General features: G+C 34.5%; 1 protein-coding gene across 3 annotated transcripts in view; it reads left to right on the top strand.

The window, feature by feature from the left end:
- The first annotated feature begins 13 nt into the window (after nt 1-13).
- The window catches only part of PARPBP (PARP1 binding protein), a 32,459-nt gene continuing 15,450 nt past the window's right edge, over nt 14-17,022 (top strand). Inside the window, exons 1-6 of one of the 3 annotated variants that reach the window (XM_058190429.1) lie at nt 14-78; nt 6,347-6,500; nt 9,972-10,196; nt 10,925-11,035; nt 11,890-12,060; nt 14,382-14,536. In XM_058190429.1, the coding sequence (XP_058046412.1) occupies nt 6,351-6,500; nt 9,972-10,196; nt 10,925-11,035; nt 11,890-12,060; nt 14,382-14,536 (812 nt within the window). In that variant the 5' untranslated portion in view covers nt 14-78; nt 6,347-6,350. Of the gene's footprint in view, nt 148-5,347; nt 5,427-6,346; nt 6,501-9,971; nt 10,197-10,924; nt 11,036-11,889; nt 12,061-14,381; nt 14,537-17,022 lie in introns of those variants that run through there. The other 2 variants (XM_058190428.1, XM_058190427.1) reach the window with 2 other exon arrangements.

Here is a 17,022-nt window from a genome sequence, read left to right as displayed (position 1 = left end):
GATGGCGGAGCGTTTAAAAATAAACCGCCACGAGCGGCTGCTCGAGTTAAAAGTTTCTGTATTTTTTTTGACGGCGCGGTGAGTTTCAAGGAGGCGAGGGACGCCGGGAGAAAAGCGCATTTGGGACTTAAAGTGTGTGGCCAGCAAGTAAGGGAGGGGATGAGGGTTCTGCTTTGCTCTTACACCGAATCTAACTAACCCTTTTGATAAGGATCCGAAAAGGCTGTATAAGCATAGCATATATATATTTAGATGCCGCCCCTCCCTCTATCCATCCATCCATCCATCCATCCATCTACACACACACACCCGACTCCTGATAGAGCAACCGAGAAAAAGCTCGCAGGCAGAGCGTGACTGTAGCAGTCTCCTCCACTAATTATATAACCGTCATAACTAAGAGCCATTAAAAGATTTACTTCCCAGATATTTCTTAACATTTAAAAAAATTAGGCTGTGCTTGTTGCGATGTCTTATATGCAAAAACGTCGACTGTGTATAAAATTATTTTTGCCTGTTCGGAATCGCCAATTTATGTTCGTTGGATAATTGCAGGTTAATTCACCTGTGGTTAAATTGGCAAAGGGGTCTTCAGGGTACAGCTATAGTGGCTGGTTGAAAGTAAGAAAAATATGCTTTTACCTTGATATGTTGTTGCTGTGTGGTCTTATCCAACACATTGTCATAAGCACACAACAGTTTAGCTTAATGTGTAAATGTAATTACAGTGTTGTGTTGGAATTGGGTTGAAGTCAGTGCTGAAATTCAAGCAAGCAAGTATAGGTGAAGCTTTGCAAAATTAAAAAAAAAAAGGAAACTTGGATTGTTTTCATTATCACTTGTTAGTTCAGTTTCAGTTTTTAATTTTAGTGCTTTATTAGAGACTAATGTGAGATGAGTAATAGACATGCTGAGAAGGATTTTTCTCCTTTAGTAGGCTGCTCTGTTTTGCTAGGGGCAGTTCTTCCTTATCTAAGACATTATTTTGGCCTTTCATTCAATATAGTAGACAATTATTTAATTAACGAAAACTATTTGGTAAGCTTTATGCCTTCATTTAAGTCTCAGTCCAAGTTCATATTGATCCAGAGGTAATGAATTATTTGATTATTGTCTGATTTTTAAGCTATCCATTCATTTGGAAGTTGTCTATTCACAGAACTAGGTGGCTTACAGTGATAAAATAGAATAGAATAGAATAGAATAGAATAGAATTTTTTTATTGGCCAAGTGTGATTGGACACACAAGGAATTTGATGAGCAGCAACAATACTAAATAAAATCATTGATAAAAAAAATCCCTTAATTGTTATAGGCCTATTTATGGTTCTTTATAAAAGAGCAGCTTTTTACTCTCTATTAACAGATAAGGTATAATCTTGATCTGGGGATAAAAACTGTCTGCTGGGTTGCAGAATCAAACCAGACAGTTATAGAGTGCAGATGACAGACTCAATAATTCCACCATAGAATTGTATCTGCAGCTCCTTGGGCAGTTTGAACTTTCTGACTTGGCACATTCTTTGTTGTGCTTTTTTGATGTTGGGTGTCCATTTTAGGCTGTGAGATATGGTAGAACCTAGAAATTTGACGGTTTCTACTGTTGATACTGTTGTCTAGTATTGTAAGAGGTGGTAGTATGGGAGGGTTTCTCCTAAAGTCCACCACCATTTCTACCGTTTTGAGTATGTTCAATTCCAGATTGTTCTTGTTGCACCATGAGGCTAGTTGTTTAACTTCCCGTTTGTATGTGGATTCATCATTGTCTCGAATTGGACTGATCACTGTTGTGTCATCTCCGAACTTCAGTAGTTTAATAGATGGATCGTTTGAGATGCAGTCACTGGTATACAGAGAGAAGAGAAGTGAAGAGAGCACACAGCCTTGTGGGGGCCCTGTGCTAATTGTACAGGTATCTGATATGATTCTGCTTAGTTTCACCTGCTGCTTCCTTTCTGTTAGGAAGCTTATGATCCACTTACAAGTGCGTTCAAGTACCACTAGCTGGTTTAGCTTAGTTAGAAGAACGTTTGGAATGATGATGTTGAATGCTGAACTAAAGTCTACAAAGGGACCCTTGCGTAGGTCTTTGGAGATTCAAGATATAGGATGTAGTGCAGAGCCATATTAACAGCATCATCTGTTGATCTATTTGCTCGGTATGCAAATTGCAGGGGGTCTAACAGCAGATCCGTGATGGTTTTCAAGTGAGACAGCACTAGCCTTTCAAAGGTTTTCATAACTACATATGTTAGAGCAACTGGTCTGTAGTCATTCAGTTCCTTGATGGAGGGTTTCTTTGGCACTGGTGTTGTGACTCGTCCTCCCTACTCTCCTCAGCCGGGCCCCTCCCGTCTCCAACCGGGCCTTTTATCAGACTCCGAGTCTGATAATGAAGATGAACGGCCTGTCATGCCTCCAGCCCCCGGCCCTGGCCCCATGCCCAGAGAGGATTCCAGGAGTGAAAGGTCAAGCCCGATAAACCTCATTCATATAGCATGTGTTCCTTTGGCTCAGCCTTCAGAGCAGGAAGCCAGCCAGGTTCTGGAATTACTCAGCCCTACTCCCTCTGACCCCTCCCTTTCCCAGATGCTGACAGCAGATCCAGCTGAAGACAATTCAGAGTAGGAGGACCCTCGCTTCCGGAGATCTGAGAGGCGACGCCAGCAGAAGGAGGGGTGGAGCAGGCCTGGATAAATGCTGAGTCATGGAGCCACACCCCACAGCCTATATAAAGGACCTGCTTTTGGCATTCCAACTTTGAGTCAAGCAAAGTCTTATCTAGTTTGCTGATATCGGACTCTATCGCTGAAGTCACAACTTGGACTCCTGCCTGCCCTGATAAACCTCGAAGGAACTTGGCAAGCTGCAAAGGCTTTGTTGCCAAGTTTGTTATGGACTTCCTTGACTCGTTCGTCGGAGTGGGAGTGGGACACGACAACTGGGATGATAGTAGAGCATTTGAAGCAAGAAGGAACATAGCACATCTCTAGCAATTTATTTAAGATACGGGTGAAGATGGAGGCCAATTGGTCAGCACAGCCTTTTAAGCAAGAAGGAGTTATCTTGTCTGGGCCTGAGGCTTTTCCTGGCTTTTGTCTATGAAATAGGTCCTGCACTTCCTTTTCTGTGATCACTAGGGGTTGTGAACCCAATGGGATGGGGTCAGTTGTAGGAGGTTTGGCTGCTGTTGGTGTGTCTGAGATGGGGGTTGTAGAGATAGGTGGCTGTAGTTTCCTTTCAAACCTGCAATAAAATGTGTTTAGGTCATCTGCCAGTTGTTGATTTCCTTCAGCCTGGAAAGGAGGTTTGCCATAACTGGTGATATTTTTAAGAGTTTTCCACATGTTTGCTGGTTCATTTTTTGAGAACTGATTCTTTAGCTTTTCAGAGTAGCTTCTTTTTGCTGCTCTGATCTCCCTTGTTAATACATTTCTGGCCTGATTGTACAGCATTTTATCACCTTTTCTGTAGCTTCCTCTTTGGAATGATGTAGTTGCTTAAGTTTAGCTGTGAACCAAGGTTTGTTGTTACTGTATATTCACAAGTTCCTGGTCGGTACACATAGGTCTTCACAGAAGCTGACATATGATGTTACAGTATCTGTGAGTTCATCTAAGTCTGCAGAGGTACTTTAGAAACTCTAAGTACCTCTGCAGACTTAGATGAACTCACTGATACTGTAATCAGTGCAGTCAAGGCAGGCACAGATACTTCCAATCAGTGTAGTCAAGGCAGGCCTGTAGCTTTAACTTTGCCTCCACAGTCCAGGTCTTCACTGATTTAATTGTTGATTTTGTGGTTTTAAGTCTTTGCCTGTAAGCAAGTACAAGGTGAATCATGCAATGATCAGAGTGTCCCACAGCTGCTTGTGGCAAGGACCGATAAGCATCTTTTAATGTTGTGTAGCAATGGTCTAAAGTATTTTTGCCTCTAGTGAGACAATTGACATGCTGAAAGTATTTTGGTAGCTCTTTCCTTAAGCTTGCTTTGCTTAGATCTCCCATAATAATGGCCAGTGAATTGGGGTATTTGGCTTCTGCCTCCATAATCTGGTCAGCTAAAATTCGTAATGCCTTGTTTACACAGGCTTGTGGGGGGACATAAACAGCAATTAGTAGAAATGAGGAGAACTCGCATTGACAGTAAAATGGTTTACAGTAGATAAGTAAAGACTCTTTAAGTTTTCATCACAGAATTTATATATTATAGTTATATCCTGAGACCAGCTGTTGATATATAAGCATAAGCCTCCTCCCTTCTTTTTACCTGATGATTCTGCAATTCTGTCTGCTCTATGTATCTGAAACCCTGGAATTTGCATGCTGTTGTCATCAATATCATCATGTAACCAGGTTTCAGTAAAGCATAGGGCAGCTGCGCTGTGAAAATCAGAGTTGCATCTGTTTAAAAGGAGTATTTCATCCATCTTGTTAGCAAGTGAATGTAAATTTGTCAGGAAGATCAAAAGCAGAGCAGTTCTATTTCCCCTATTCCTTAGCTTGTTTAAAATTCCCGCCTTTTTACCTTGTCTCTGTTTCCTCCATTTGGTTTTCTTGGTAATCCATAGCTCCAGGGAAATTGGCTCTTCCTGTGTTAGAATTTCCTCCGCGTTTGTAAAGACAGGGGTGGGGTGAGATCACAGAAAGCTGCTCCTTTAAGAAACATTGCTTAATTCTCAGCAGATAGTCTTGTGAGTAAGAAATCTGTAGTGAGTAGCAGAGAATAATTAAAAGTAAAGAAACCATTAGAGAGCGCCATTTTGGATCAAAAAGATGAAAAGATTGGAGAAGATTAGATTACAAAGCAACATGTTTGTGAGCATTTCAATAGCATGCATTACAGGTAGTCCTTGTTTAGTGACTGTCTCATTTAGTGACCATTTGTAGTTATGCCAATAATGAAAGAGTAACTGTATGACCTTCATAGCTTTGTAAAGCAAAAGGAAGCTGAAATAAGATCTTATGCTTGTGCCACACTTCAAAAAATTAAAGTATAATTAAGACGGACAGGTTCAAGTGATGACTTCTGGATGAAACTACTGCTTCCTTTAAGGCCTGTGGCATTATTTTCTCTCTCAAGGAGATGTTTACCTTCCGTGCCGAGTTCATGCCCTCTTCGGCCATGTTTACAAGACAAAAAAGGCATCTATTTAATCCATAAGTGGTTGACCTCTTTTCATAGAGGTTGCTGTCCACATCCTCAGATGTCATAAATTTGAAAGAATCTTAATGATCTCACAAAACATGATCTTGTAATTTTATGAGGTAATATGAGATTGTCATTTAATGGGCTTCAGAAGTATGCTTTTTCAATTGCTGTCCCATTTGGAATTTTGGAAGGTCCAGTCAGCTGCTGCCTTCCTAGTTTTCAGAAGAACAATTAAGACAGAAAGAGGGAATGTTATCAACGAAGACTGGAATATGGTGACCACATGATTTTGTATATTTTTAATTTAATGTCAGTTTTGTTTATAGTGTAGGTGGGTTTCTTATTTTTGAGAGAGTGCTTTTTATGTTGATCTTAATTGTTGACTGTCCAGAGCTTTTAAGAATGGGAGGTATATAAATTAAGTAAAGAAAATGCCTGGAAAACTAGGTATTGGAAATTAATGGTTACTGCTGTACAGATTTTATTATTGCAGAACTCTGTTTTTATATTAATTTTAGGTTATGCTATTTTTATGCTTTTATGAAATAAACTATCTGAAATTCTTCTGACTCTTGCAATATATAAGTAGAAATAAATTAAACACTTAAGACTTTAAAAGTGAGCCCTATTTAAATAATAAATTTAGATGATAAAATAAGTTTGCAGGGAATAATTTGTTTATAATTTTTTGAATTCCTATGCTGATTCTATTTATCATATGTCAAGTATAAACTATTTTCCCCTGTGCTGTCTTATCATTAAGCTTCCTGTTCTCAGTTACATTGTTTTCTGCTTATGATTCATTTTCTGAATATTAAACATAGTGATGACTGACTAATGGTTATTTTAACTACAATTGATGGGAATTATAGGCCAAGCATATGAAGAGACCCAAGTGAGAGATCCTACTTTATCATCTTTAATATTTAACTTCAAAGCCAGTTTTTCAAAAATCTTGAACTGCAGTGCCCAGACTGGATTCTATTTTGTATTTTTTTCCAGGATATCTTTTTGCCACATAGTTACCTTGATAACCAATTTTAGGTTGTCTTTAGTTTTGCTTCCTGTCCAATTTTGTATTTTGAACTTTTGCATTTTCTTTCATTCCTGCTATCTTCCTTATAGAAGCCACTGTAAATTCTTAATATTTGCAAGTTGTCCTGTACGATTTAACATATTTTTTTTTATCATTTAGGATAATGACTCCTCTTCAGCAAAGCATTTGGAATATGATTAAATGTTTCCGGAGAAATTGGCGCTTATTTTCAGATTCAGAAAGGACTACAGTGTGTGGGGCAGATTGTATGCTGATGGCTTTGCACTTATCTGTTGCTGAAATTAATAAAAAGGTTAATATATATTGATTTCAGGGACTTTTTAAAATAGGTCAATGGGTCCATAAATCACCCAAACATGGGTCTCTAGTCTAAGACTGTAATAATAAAATTGTTGTATTGTTGCACTGAAACATGTTTGAAGAGCATCTTAATAATATTTTGTTCATTATTCTGATGTTTGGGAATAGAAAAGTATTTTACTTCTGAAAAACTACTAAAGGATTCATCAAAATCTTGTTATTTTCTTTGATTAGCTGCCTCATAAAGAGTTAATTTAATATCTTAGCTTGTGCATCACTTAGGCTTCAAACAAACCCTAGTTCCTAAATTTGCTATAATAAGTTCTTTGTTTAAATAAGAGAATGTGAGTATGCACATTCAAACCTCACAAATATCTGAATGAACAACATGTTTTCTGTTACATAGAGGGATGGTGTTATATGGTAGTTAAGATGTACAGTATGTCTGGGAGACCCAAAGCAAGTAGTAGAAACTCAGTAGGTTTTAGGTTGGTCATTCACTTTCAGTCCAAGTAGGAATGTTTTAGTGGTTGCGTTCTAATTATGAAATACCTTCCCAAGGGAAACACAATTAACCTCCAGATTTTAGATAGAAATATGACTGCCATAGCATTGGAGGCAACCAGTGCACAAGAACGAGAATACTTTTTAAATTGCTCCCAGTAACTTGCTTGGTTTTTAAAATTTATATTGGATGGTTTAATCATTATATGATGATCTGCACTGTGAAAGGAAAAGGGATATATTAAACAATTGTTATTAACACTGGAATTGTTTTTTCTTTAATCTCTCTTCAACTGCATGTAGTTGAAAGATGAAGTATCTCATCAAACATTTCCAAGAAAACTTACTTTTTCTGTTGAGATTAACCACAGAAATTTTATGCTCAAAGGAATTTATGCTCTAAAATTTTAAGCAGAGGAAAAATAAGGGAACTTATTTCCCTTTGTAGGAAGTAAATCATTTTCAGCTTTATCTATAATTCCAAAATGCAACTTAAATATCTTTGTTTACACCTCTTTTCGCAACATAATGTATATAAAATATTGTATGTTTTAAACTGAAAAGCTAGACTTGTTAATCTGACTACAGGGTTTGTAAAATCAAGTATAAACATTACTTTTACCTCACAAAATATGATATGACTATTATAGGAGTTAACCATGTGCAGTTACAGAAATGTTCAACTATCTTTGGCTTATTTTATCTGTTAAAGAATAACAAACACTCTGGGTTATGGGTATCCAATATTATAGCTTGCCTGGGGTTCATTGAGTGAAGAGGAATTGTCTTGGGCCCTGTATAAAATATATAATATAGCAAAAGTATCTAAATCGTATAATAATGTTAAAAAGTTTATGATATTGTGGAGCCACATTTCTAGCAGTCGCGGGCCACATACAGCCCACAGATTGTGGGCTGGACATGCCTGCTCTAAGTGATGCACAAAATATATCTAAAATATTCAGTAAAAGTCCCAAAGACTCCAAATAAAGAATATCACCTGGTAATTTACTTAAAAAAGAATTTTTTAAAAATGTATGGTTTATAGAACTGGAAATCTCACAGCAGTGTACAAAAATTAAAACCACCATAACAATATAAATGCATGAAGTCTTTGTTAAAAAGTAATCCCCAGAAAAAACGATATCATAAAAACACATCATATAACTGTTGGCCCAAATGCCTGAGGGAAAATCTAGGTCTTGTTAGCCTTGTGAAAGTCTAACAAGATTGATGCTATCCGTTTTTCTGGGGAGGTCCTGTTCCATTGGACAGATATAGCTGCAGAGAACTCTAGCTTTTACAACTGTAAAAAGGCACCTGCATTGAAAATGTTATGAAAGATAACACTAAAGAATACTAATATAGAAAATACATTCAGATTTTGCAAATGTTAAAAGGGCTGGGAAGAAAAACTGTAAAAGAAGCATTTAATCATTTTTCCATAGTTACATTTTTAAAAGGCATTCATCAGTGTCATGCAAAAAATAATAATATTACTTTTATGGAAAAACTCATTTTTAAACTTTGATACAAAAATATGATTACTACAAAATAATGTCAGAACTGCAAAGCTTTAAGAATTGTAGATTTTTCTTCATTTTACCCTTGTGAAATGCAATATTCTTGTTGTCTATCACAGTCTTAAGCTGTTGAACTTTATGAACTTCCTTTATGAATTAGCCAGCTGGCATTTGGTCCTAGCAAAATATTTTCTGAGTTCTACCACAAACTCTTATAGTCCTTTCTATGAATAATATGCTGTCATGGTGGGCACCTGATCATGAAAACTGATATTTGGACAGCATTTTTATTTGGATTTAAATTGTTTTTATAATACCAGTATAAACAAAGTTAAGCCCTGAAAATTCCTCATCTTGTGAGAAAAGATTTTGACTGAATTATATTCGAACTTAACTAGCTGTTGCATTTTGAAGAACTGGTTTCAGAAATATTAGTGAAAAAATACATTCCGCTATCTTTAATCTGCAATCTTATACCATATGGAACAAATCACTTTAATATCCAGAAATTTATAATAAATCAGACTAACTTACATTTAGGTTGTTTTTATTTTAATGGGAAAAATACAACTTCAGAGCAAAACTTGAAACAAGTTGAATGTTTTGTTAGACAAAAATTCCTCCAAGTGCTGTTGGGCTAAAGAAGCAAACAGAGAAACATAGTTATTGTTTGATAATACAATATAAGCACACAGTAACTTTCAAAGGTAGTATTACTGTTCCTAGTAAATGTCATTATCATTCAATTAGTACACCGTATAAATGTAATTCAACAACCAGTATAGTGTAAAAACATTTGATCCTTTCATATGTTCACCTGTCACATTTCCTTTCTAACTTTTTCCTTCAGGAAAAATCTCCCTGCTTTACCTTTCTCACAACAACCATGGCTTAGTTGCCTAACAATTCAATTATTTACCCTTAGTTGCTTGGTGGAAAGCATGAGAAGATGAGCAAAGCCGAGGCTACCCACTTATCAGAGCAACAGGAATAACAAATGACAACCATTATCTTCTCTGCTTTTTTGCTCCCTTGTTTTCTATTTCCTGCATATTTTATTCACAGACAGTGAATGTGAAACATTGCAATAATTAAATGTATCCAGTCAAATTGATGCAATATACAGTGGATGCAGGAATCATGATGAATTATCATGAATATCACAAGAATAAAGCAAAAGAGAGAAAGAAATTATACACGTGAAGGTGTACCTGGGTGGCTTGGTTCATTGTCATTGCTAGCTGATCTCACAATGAAGAACACTTTTATAAAAGTCATAAAATGATAAGAATGTGATCAGTTACAGTTAAATTTTCCTGATACAATAGCTTTGTAATTTCAACCCAGTTAAGTTTGTAAAACATTTTTATATCTTGACTGATGATACTTTAAGCATCAGTACACAGTTATTCTGAATAACTCTTCTTTTTTTATAGCTTTGTGGTGAGTTTCAAGCATCTCTTAGTGAAGTGATACTATCTTGGAATTACTTTGTTCCTGACAAGTTAGGTATATTACCTGAAAATGCAAAAGCTCCTGAAAATTATGCAGACATCAGAAATACCTATGCTAGCTTTTTAAAGCACTGCAATATGATGGATCTTGTAGATATATATAGAAAATGTGAGACACTAGGACTTCAAATTGAATCTATACCCTCTGTAAGTATGTGCCATTATTGATTTGAATGTACAGGTATCAAATAAAAATTATTTCTAATATAAATCAGGGAAATTTTATAGCTTTCAGTAAAGAAATACTTTCAACAAACCATAGTCAAAGCAGTAATGTCTAACTTATTAGGTGTGGGTTAATAGGAATTTTTGTAAAGTGCAATAACATCTTTTGTGATTTTATGTAAAAGACTGATAGGAAATGTAGCCAGAACAAAGATATTTAAAAGATGCTAAATTACCAGCACAATGATCTTGAAATTGCAAAACTACAGATTATGTGATTTAGACCATTCTCCGCATTTTTGTAGTGTTACTAATGCTGATGCCTTATATAAACAAAGGATTTATTTATCATTTATTTTTTTATCAATACTTATTTATTATTTATTTAATATATGTTTGAACATCCACAGAGTAATATATAAATGTTACAATCTCTCTTCTTAAATTCTGTTACATTATGTAGGAGGAAAGGCAAAGTCTATGCTAGTTTTACCTATATTGGGTTCATTGGTTCTGCTATGTAGATTTCAAGAACCTTCCCAAAGCACAGTGCATTTCTTTCTCATTTTTTATATAAATGGACAACACTTTTTTAAAAACATTCACCTATCACTATTTTAAAAATGTGAAAGTGAAGTTTTCTAACTTGCTTTCCTTTAAAAAGTAACTATCAAGCTACCTATAATTCTGAAATCTCTTCTTTGCCAAAGGTACAATTTTTGGAATTTATTTCTGGAACAGCAGATTTAACAACTGAGAACAATTCTACTAATTCCGCACTCTCCACACCAACGAGAAAAATAAACCACGATGAGGAAGAGGTAAGACTTGTGTCTTCTATTTTATTTCCTAAGTACTGTAAAATTTCTTATGAAATATAATTACATTATACTGGTCTATGACTATAATAAATATTTAATTTGCTAATTATTATGCTAGCTATTTTTCCCATTTTAATGGTTAGTGTCAAAGCCCTATTCTTTTGACTTGTTGAACTCCCAAGTCTTGTTTGGGGTCCTGCTTTAAACTCTGTATTACATGGTTTTTAAAAGTTTGTTCAGAAATAAAATGGAGTGTTTTCAGAACATCTGCTGGCATTTGAATCAGTAACAATTTAGCAATGAAATAGTATCCATTATCTATTGATCCATACAAATGTTCTAAATGCCAGATTGATAAAGGTAAAAAAAAAGTATACGAATAATATAAAACTGTGGTCAGTGCATGCTTATTATGCTAATTCTTATCGAAAAACTTGTTTGTGAAGAAATGTGGGGGAGAGGGAGACACTGGGCCCACACAACTGTGGGGCTGGCTGGCCCCATGAGACCCACCCTGCCTATATTATCAACTGCTAATCCCCCATCTTGGAATTCTTTTATAAAAAAATTTATGTTTTATAATTTTAAAGTTTTTAACCTTAATCTTAAATTATTCGATTTTAATGTTTAATTTTATTGATTATATTGTGCTCTGCACAGAGAGCTTCTCCAAGGAAGATGGGCAGTTAACAAATATGAAATATAAACAATTATGTAAATACATTTTTTCAAAATAGTGTCAGTAATTTGAAAAATATATGGATCACATTTTACTGTATTAAGAAAGTTTCCTAATACATTGCTACATGATATTTTTTTAGAAGAAAAATGATAGGATTGTGTTTTAATTATAGCTGCCATTGATGGTGAAGAAAACTTTGTTTGCATATTTAACTTTACTGGTTAATTCCAAAAACGATTTGGCTTTTGCTCACATTTTAAACATTCCTGATAGAGGACTTGGAAGAGAGGCTTTTACTGACCTAAAGCATGCTGCCCAGAAGAAACAAATGTCTATATTTCCGGTATGTATGAGATATTGCTTTGCTTTGCTTTGGGATGACATTGAAGACATGTAACAAAATAGTCTTAGATAGTTGATTCCTTCACTCAGAAGTTAATTTGGGATTCTTTTTCTACATTAAGCAAATGTACAGAAAGTATTATTTTAGGCAGATATAAAGATTAGTTTAGTAAACAATTGATAGTATTATTCATAGTATTATCTCTATCAATATTTACATTGCCAACAACATTTTATTGATGATAGTATGAAGAAAATACTATATTACTCTAATGATTGAAATAAAAACATATAACAAAAATTAATTAAAATTACGTAATTGTATATAATAACTATAATTTACTACGTAATTAATTCAATTCTTGAGCTTTAATTAAATCCAATCCATTTAATAGCTTACTGTGTCATCTTATTTTTGGAACATAGAGGTTTTTTAAAAAATAGATATATTTATACTGTGCAAATGTTCTGTCCCTTCAAATCCGTGTTGATTGCTGGCAACTGCCTGAACAAGTTCCTGCCTTTTTCTTGGCATGAATTTTGAAAATGGTTGGCCATTGCCTGCTTCCTGGGAGAAACAGTGAATGACCCAGCTGGTTTGGTCCTAAGGCAGGGCTACAAATCATTCATTCCCCCATTTCTAGCCTGATCCCTTTAAACCACTACACCAAACAACTCTCTCGATTTTCTTTAAAGTGACTTGAAATTACTATGTTTGCTGCATTTGAGACTAAATAAACCAAAGCTATAAATGAGACATGTTTTAGGGATATAATTCAACATTGCACTGAGATACCTAATTATAACATTACTTCCTTAAATTATATTAACATATGTAGTGGTTTGAAGCCACTATATCTATAACTGAATAGAAATAAAATAATATGAGTTAAAGAATCCTCACATTTCTTCTCTCGCCAGTGTAAGAAATTTAAGTTCTAATCCTTTTTAAATATTCCTTTGAGGTCTCCAATGAAAATGTAATAATGTTTTCCAATGAATTAATTTCATTTTTAAATGATAGGAACTATGCTACTTATTTTAACATCTGGACCCATTATTTCTTCAAAGGTGGATATTCCAATTCTTCATTTCACAATTCAAATTTATAACTCATACTAACTTTCATTTTAGTAGCTTTTAAAATAGTACTGCTGGTTTCCAACTTGGTGGCTGCATCTCTTGAAGAAGCTAAGATGCAGGCCTCTTGGTGACTGCTAAAGCAACAAATCCTTGTTCTGTAATTAATATGTGTTTTTGTTATTCATTTGGCCAAGTATATATTCGAGGTTGGTCAGAGTATTGACTTAAAGCATTATTTTTCAAGAACTTTAAAGCAGCCATTAGAAATCAACTGATTTAAAATAGTAATTCCTTGCCCACCCCAGACATTCCAAAAGAAATCTTTCCTGCTATTTTTTGAATTTAATTGTACCCCAGCTTCAATTTCTCATGTGATTTCGGGATCAAAATATAACTATCAGTTAATAACCAAATATGCTTACAAGTTTTCAGTATGAGCTGAAATGCCATGCTTTTCACAATTATTTTAAAATAATATAAGGTTACAGTCTAAAATAACATAATTAGTGGTTATTTTTGAGTTGTATATGATTGTGCTGTTTGGCTGTAATACAGAGCATCCTCTATTCAAGCCACATTTTGTAGAATGTTTTATTTTCCAACAGTAATTTCTATTGTACAGTAGGCCCCTTTTGAAATCTGGGGATTTCTGAACAATTTGGTACAATGTGTATGGGCACTGCTATTGAAAGAAGAAAAAAATTGGGTATGTGTGCTGGGATACACTAGAACTCTCTGGATTGTTTTAATAGTAAAAGAAACAAGGCTAAAAAAGTACTCATTCCCAGAGCCGGATATTCAACAGTCTTGTGGGTAGTCCCAACTGGAGACTTATACATGCTGAGATTTGCCATGTGAAAGGAAATGTCTTCCATATGCACTGGTTTTTCCCAGCAGGTTACAAGGGGAAAAAATGGGTCAGAAAATGCTGGTGTTCATATCATCTTTGACCACTGCTTTTAATATAGTCCTAGAAACATTGATCTTTGCTTGTTGTTGTCAGAGCCACAGCAAAACTAGAACATTGTACTGAAATCTAAGAACCTAAAAGCAAAAGAAGGCATACCTTTGATATATTATGATTACATACAGAAAATAAAACATTATTTAAATTTCTAACATAGAATGAATGCATTTTTATTAAGTAAAAGTTTTTATGCCTTTTTGTAAAGAATTCCTTTAAAAAACTATTCTATTATCATTTTACATACTGTAACTAAATTATGTGTTTCTTGTTAGATGGCAACTTCATTTATACGTGTCATAGAACTTGGAGGAAAAGGATATGCTCCTTTACCAACTGATCCTTTAAGAACTCATGTGAAGGGGCTTTCTCAGTTTATTCACTTTATTGATAAATTAGAAGAAATTATTGGTGAAGATCTGGATCCAAGGTAATTCTTTTCTCATACATAGACTTACCTATTATTTTTAAAAAAGCTTAAAATGTATCTTTATTCATTAGCTTTTAAAAAATCAAGCAAATCTGATTCTCACAATATGATGCCCTTTTTAATGCAATTGAAATAATTCATGTGGAAAACAGCACTTTATTTTTACTTCTATCAAGCTTTCATTGTTTCGGTCTCTTTCAACTATTTGTTTTTCTTTCTATAATTTATTATTGTTCTTATTAAAACTGTCTGCGTAAGAGAGAGTACAGTAGCTATTATTGCAACAGCTACAAACTTAATGTTATCTTATAGGTAGTTATTGATTCAACATACAGTAGTCTATCATCAGATTGTTTAATAGTTAATAGTCCATGCTGGGATTAATAATTTTATAGTTTGGAATATTTGGAATGTTGAAAAATAAAGACTGATAAAGCACAATTAAGACGATAAAAGTGGTAATGTGGCAGTAGAAAGCAGATTAAGTGAACGTTAATTCTGAAAAAATTGCTAAACAAGAATTAATTACTTGAGGGAAAAGCTTAGTAGAATAAGAGGTAATATTGTTAGTAGAAAGAAGTTAGGCAAAATAGATGATCCTTGTGCAGGAAGTAAGAACAGATAAATGGAAGATGAAGAAAACGAGATTTTGGGATTCAATAGGAGGTTAAAAGTGATGCTTCTAATATTATAGATACAAAAACCAATGTAAGAAAAAAGGTGATAATAACTGGAAAAATTGTTACTGTAACTGAATCTTGTAGCATCTGCTCACTTGATACAGTAAGATTTAGTGAAGTGCAGTTGCTCTAGAACAGGGGTCTCCAACCTTGGCTTGTGAACTTCAACTCCCAGAATTCTTCAGCCAACAATGCAGATATGGCAAAATGGTTCACCCTTAGGTTGTGGAATTTATAAAGAAAAAAACCCATGCATTGGAATGGAATTTGACAGGATGAAAAGCAATGTTCCTATCAAACAACAGACTTTAATTTTCTTGGTAAAAAGATAAAATATTTAAAAAAATATTTATTTAAGATTAATTATTTACAAAGTTGGAAAAATATATCAACAGATATTTCTAGATGGGAAAAGTTAAATCTCTCATGGTTAAGAATAATCACAGCTGTCGAAATGAATTTCTCACCATGACTAAACTTCCCTTTTTCATATGATTCCTGTATTTATTGAAGATAAGCTATTACTTGGCACAGACAAGTAATGAATTACTCTTCCAATCTTCAAGAGACTGTTCATATGTATCTGGATCCACAAATTAGAAGTTGTTATGCAAAAAGACTAAGTAAACTACTGAATGCCTGGGATATACAGGAGAATAATAAATCTGGGCTTTCCCCCTCCTGCTGTGTTCTAAATGTTTGCTTTTATGAAGACAAAGCCTCTAATAAATTTGCTCAGTGGAAAAATAGTTTGTATGAATTTCAAGATTTTATTAAGAATAGGACAAAGATAAATGCTTTCAAGTCTGTTAGTATGCAGCATACTGCCACATTTAATTGGTTTCAGTGCCTCTAAATAAACAGTGTGACAGTAAAAAGAAAGGCTATTGAGAAGTCTGTCCAATTTTACAGCCTAATAACACATATTATTGACTTATGCTAAGCATTATAAGAGAGCCGTGGTGGTACAGTGGTTACAGTGCAGTACTGCAGGCTACTTCTGCTAACTGCTGGCTACCAGCTGTTCGGCAGTTCAAATCTCACCAGGTGAAGGTTGACTCAGCCTTCCATCCTTTCTAGGTCAGTAAAATGAGGACCCAGCTTGTTGGGGGCAATATGCTGACTCTGCCAAGTGCTTAGAGAGGGCTATAAAGCACTGTGAAGCGATATATAAGTCTAAGTGCTATTGCTGTTATGTATAAATTATTAGTGAGTATAACTCAAGTTATACTTGATGCGACAATATGAATTTTAATGGAAGAACACTATAAAATTTACTTTGAACATAATAATCAGAAATGGTATAAGATGTTTGACTGTAAAGTGTACCATTCTGATTTTGATAGCTAAAATGAGTATTTTCCTTAAAAAATATTGGAAATGTAGCAAGCTGAGAGAATCCTCCTTTCATATGTTATGACAATATAGTAAAACCCTGAAATATTGGAAAATGATTCACTCTAGAATGGAACAAATTTTGAAAACTGCAACCAGAGATACCTTTATTAAATGCTACCAATTTAGACACCCCTTCAAAATGAACTGCACTGGCATTGTATTTGTTGCTACCTGCAAGGACTCTGTATGCTTTTTATTGGAAAAATACGTTTGATTCCACCTTTTGAAGAATGGTTAATTAAACTATGGTTATTATATCTAAAATATATAAAGTCTAAGTTATCTAAAAGGACTAGGCGAAATCGAATTTGGGTCAGTCACTGGGATCAAAGATTTACTCTTCTAAGCTTTTGGACTCATGAAGAAGAAGAAGAATACAAATGAGCGGTCAGACGAGGAGACCCGCTC

Source organism: Ahaetulla prasina, chromosome 7, assembly GCF_028640845.1.
Source record: "Ahaetulla prasina isolate Xishuangbanna chromosome 7, ASM2864084v1, whole genome shotgun sequence".
Taxonomy (NCBI): domain Eukaryota; kingdom Metazoa; phylum Chordata; class Lepidosauria; order Squamata; family Colubridae; genus Ahaetulla; species Ahaetulla prasina.
The sequence above is the reverse complement of the archived record's forward strand: the minus strand, read 5'-3'. Positions and strand labels throughout refer to the sequence as shown.